Below are 4,329 nucleotides of genomic sequence, written 5' to 3'. Positions count from 1 at the left end.
ACCCCTGCGGCCCGAGCAGTCGCCGCCTTCGGGGTGTTTCGGGCTTGCTGCCTGCCCGGGGTGTCCTGGCTGCTGCCTTGGAGCGCTCGGCACCGCTCCTGCCCCCAGCCTTTTCCCATGCCCCTCACAGCTTTGTGGATTGCCATCACCAGTCCCCAGAGTGGTCTCTGTTTGCGGAGCTGAAGGGTATGGGGCTGTGCCGCTGGTCCAGCGAAGGGATCTCCCATACCCGTCATCAAGTCGCGTGTCCTCTCTGTGTGGTTTCCTGTTCACGCTTTGAAGTGTTTACTATAGAATTTGAGGTGCAGATTCAACATAAAGTTCAGGTTTTTTTCTCTTTTTTTGTTAGTTGCTTCCAAATAGTTATCTCAGCTGCCTCCTTTAGTCCCAAACTACCAGGCCAGGATTGTGGTTTTTTTCTTTATTGATAAATACAAAGCATGACACTGAATTTCATTTGTCGTTAGCTTACTTTAAGGGGGTTTAAATGCTTTTGTCTGTTTTCAGGGTTTTGGGAAAGTTTATTATCTTATGCCTAACAGGAAGGCCTTTCAGCGTCCAAACCTACAACAATCTGGATAGATCCAGTAGCGCGAGTCATCACTCTGATTTGGATTACTGCTTTGTGAGGAAGGCATAGTATGGCATGGTTATTTGCTAGGGAAGCAGATTCTTATTTTCAGGATCTTGTCCACGGTTAGGCTGGTTTAGCAGACAGGTTTAGCTTATGTTGATGCTGCTGGAATATTTAAACTTACTGTCCTGTGGGGAATGTTTTTGGATGATCGTATTTATTCTGATCTCATTCTTTAGGATCCTTCTGGTGATCCATCGCAACAGGAAGCAAAACAGAGGTATAAATGAGAACTATTGACTTTGGTGATAAATCTAATCATTTTCAACCTTTTTTTTTTTTTTTGAGTACTATATTTCTTTGGAATACTCGCCTGAATTTTTTTGTTGTTGTTGGAAAACCACTAACAAAGAATCTGAAATATTGACAATTTAATCCAAAGATAGCTAAATCTGATTAATCCAAGTGTGGCTCCCAGGCTGTGACTGTATTGGATGATCTACAACAGAGCTGTCAGGCAGTCTGAACCCCAACTAGGGTGGAGGGTGTGGAGAAAAACAGCAGTAGCAGCTCATTTTTAATTTCTGACTCAGCTGAGCGCAATAACCTCATGACCCTTAGTGATATAATAGAATGGGTTGGGGAAGCATCCTCATTCCTGTTGTCATCTGCTTCTGGAACTCAGAAACCCTGGCTTTTCAGGGCTGGTGAGAGTTGGTCATAAGAAAATCTTGAAGGCTCGCAGAACTGTTCCCAAACTGGGGTTTTGTCTGAGTGACGAGTTTGGGTTTGGCTCTGTTAGTGCAATGGGAGCATGCTTTCCTAGTTGATTTGATTTTTCTGGGACATGTGTTGCACTTAAAAGTATGAAACAATTCATGTCCGAGCTTAGTGTGGAAACAGTGTTTAGTATTTGCACTAAGTAGAAAACTGAAAATAAGGGTTTAAAGACCTAGACTTCACACACAAAGTTTGTATTAACTACATGCACAAACTAAAATGCCAGGCTCGCAAATACTTAGTCAAATATTGTTAGTATATGAAGACCTACTGAAAAATTCTAGATAAATGATGAAGTTTGGTTCTGTCTTGCAATTGCATGGACTGTGCCTTATGCCTGCTCTACCATGTACTGGCTTTGGTGAAATTCCACATGAAACTGAATGCAGGATCTTTACAGTGGGTAGCATGGCTTTCGTCTTTAAAATAAAGTGTAAGTAATAAACTCCGTCCTGATTTCTTGGAGGGTGTCAGCTATGTCACTTTGTCAATGTACATGGAGCTACTCATGACAGAAAATGCTATAAAAGAAATAATGTAAGGTTTGAGGGGACCTCAAGAAGTCGCTTTTGCAAGTCTTCTGTGTTTTGCTGGTATGTGCATATACTTTAGGTATTTGAAATCCCACTTTTAATGTGTGGTTAATTGTTCATTACAGGGAAGCAGAGATAAGAAATACTATTTTAGCTCAAGTTCTTGATCAAGCAGCTCGTGCAAGATGTAAGTATTCAGGTCACTTTCTAATAAAAAATTCTCATCCAGTGTAATCCAGTGCTGCACAAATCAAGCACGTTTGTGATTCTGTAGAGGCCAGACTAGAACAATGTTGTTGATGGGAAGATAAAACTATTGGAGCTTTTCAGGTGGTGATATCAGGGATTGGAGGGGAGGGGTTGACTGACATCTGAATGTTGTTAATCAAAAACTTTTTTAATAATAGGAATTGTAGTGAGAGTCAAAGTTAATCTAATTAGGAAGACATCTTTAAAAGTAAGAAATATAACTATCTCGTATCTTTATTTTATATAAATTAAAATGCCTTTTTCAATTTAATGTCCCTGATGTGAAGAAGATGGCTTCATAGGGACATTTGTCACTTTCTAGTTACTAGTGAAGATATTTGAGTATGTTTTAAAACAAAATGAACAGAGCCTGTTTTTGTTGCAGTAAGCAATTTAGCACTTGTGAAGCCAGACAAAGCAAAAGCAGTAGAGAATTATCTTATACAGATGGCAAGATTCGGACAGCTAGGTGGAAAGGTGAGTTATGTTTTTCTAATTCTTTCTCACATTAACCTAATTCACTCTTAAAAAAATAGATGTTTTTAGTATCTGTAAATTAAATAACTGAAAAAGGTAATTGAGAGCTTCTAAATACTATTGTATAATTCCATCAAACATATTTTATTAGAAGGGAAAGTGTGATTCAGTTGTTTGATACTATGTATCTCTCAGAATGTGTTCATATGGCTTTCCTTTTGCTTTCCTAGGTATCAGAACAAGGTTTGATAGAAATACTTGAAAAAGTGAGTCAGCAAACAGAAAAGAAAACAACAGTAAAGGTAAGTTTCATTTCCTAAATGTAATTTTGTTATAAAATAGAGCAGAAAAATTGCATGTACTGGACCATTTCAGTTCAGGGCAGAACCTAACTTTATAATATAAAATAGAGCAGAAAAATTGCATGTACTGGACCATTTCAGTTCAGGGCAGAACCTAACTTTATAATATTTACCACCTCCCTTACCTACACCAGTAAGTACTGGGGTTAAATTGTAGCAGCCCTTATCAGTGGTACAATTTGCAGATATTAGCACTGGGCTATCAGTGTTCTGTTGTGAGACGGACTGCGCTGCATCTGTCCTGTACCACTATGCCAGGCAGGCACAGGGGGGGCTGTGATAGGGTGAACGTTCTGCTCCTGTGGAGTGTATTCATTGTCAAATGCATGGAGTTTGAAAGGCTTGCTCTATGTTGGGTTTGCTGTGACCCTTCTGTATTTCAATTCTAGTTCAACAGAAGGAAAGTATTGGATTCTGATGAAGAGGATGATTATTAATACTACTGTAAGACTGACTGTCTGCCAAACAAGAGGCCTGGAAAAGGCAAGATCCTGTTATCAGGCAGAATGCAAGATCTGAAAATGTTTACGCTTACTTTTTTTTTTTAATATATAAAAAGGCCAACAAATGTCTTGTAAAATAAATCTGAGAAGGGGATTTTGTAACTTAAATTTTTGTAGTATAAAAGGCCTGAATAGTGTGGGGTTCCCCACTGCTTCGTTAGCATGAACATTTTGTTGCCCCTTACTCAGTGTGTAAACTATGCTTTCAGCAACTGCACACACTTAACTTGCTGCTATTGGAGATACCATAACATGAGGAGGGGCTAAATGTAAAGGTGGGAACAGCCGCTCCCTCTAAATCACAGAAGCGTTAGAAACAAGATTTCCTGAGCCCCTGAAGGAAGCCTGTCCAGCAGCTCACTGGCTCTCAAGTTCTTACTGGAAATTTATAAAATAAAGTGAAGGAGTGAAGGTATCAAAGCAGTGTTTGGATCAGAGGCCTTCATATCAGGCAGTCTGTGTAATGAAGTTGTAATCAGCATGCAATTGAACTGTTCCCCTATGGAATAATGAAGCTATCTCAAAAAAAGCAAGTTAACTGTTGTACAGCACTGTTCAGACACTTGGTATCATGTATTCTTAAAACTACCTCCATTTTTATCAAATGGCTGGAGTGTTTCTTACCTTGAAAAAAAAGACCGTTTTCTTAAACTTTCTGCAACTCCTGCATGTACAAAGTAAAACTGAACTTGTCCTAGACGTTTATTCAAAAGTATGGTTATGGAAATAAGTAGGATAAATACTGTAATGTGCTGATAAACACTCAACCACCACAAAAACCTTTTCTGACATAATTTAACAGGAACATGTATGATCCCAATTGCAGTGTTTTTTGGAACAGAATAAAATTG

At 39.1% G+C, this 4,329-nt stretch overlaps 1 protein-coding gene across 1 annotated transcript; it reads left to right on the top strand.

Moving 5' to 3' along the window:
* The first annotated feature begins 188 nt into the window (after positions 1-188).
* PDCD5 (programmed cell death 5) lies at positions 189-3,771 on the top strand. The gene is made up of 6 exons (XM_010084326.1): positions 189-326; positions 814-854; positions 2,013-2,074; positions 2,522-2,613; positions 2,844-2,915; positions 3,365-3,771. The coding sequence occupies exons 1-6, from the start codon at positions 189-191 to the stop codon at positions 3,410-3,412; spliced, it is 453 nt and encodes a 150-aa protein (XP_010082628.1). The 3' UTR covers positions 3,413-3,771.
* Positions 3,772-4,329: the final 558 nt, after the last annotated feature.

Source organism: Pterocles gutturalis, unplaced genomic scaffold (assembly GCF_000699245.1).
Source record: "Pterocles gutturalis isolate BGI_N339 unplaced genomic scaffold, ASM69924v1 scaffold43025, whole genome shotgun sequence".
Classification (NCBI taxonomy): domain Eukaryota; kingdom Metazoa; phylum Chordata; class Aves; order Pterocliformes; family Pteroclidae; genus Pterocles; species Pterocles gutturalis.
This window is presented reverse-complemented; position numbering and strand designations above follow the sequence as displayed.

Coding starts and splice junctions, on each gene's coding strand:
- PDCD5 (XM_010084326.1), top strand. CDS start 189: ATGGGGCTGTGCCGCTGGTCCAGCGAAGGGATCTCCCATACCCGTCAT. Junction 855..2,012: donor CAACAGGAAGCAAAACAGAG/GTATAAATGAGA, acceptor TGTTCATTACAG/GGAAGCAGAGATAAGAAATA. Junction 2,075..2,521: donor TCAAGCAGCTCGTGCAAGAT/GTAAGTATTCAG, acceptor TTTTTGTTGCAG/TAAGCAATTTAGCACTTGTG.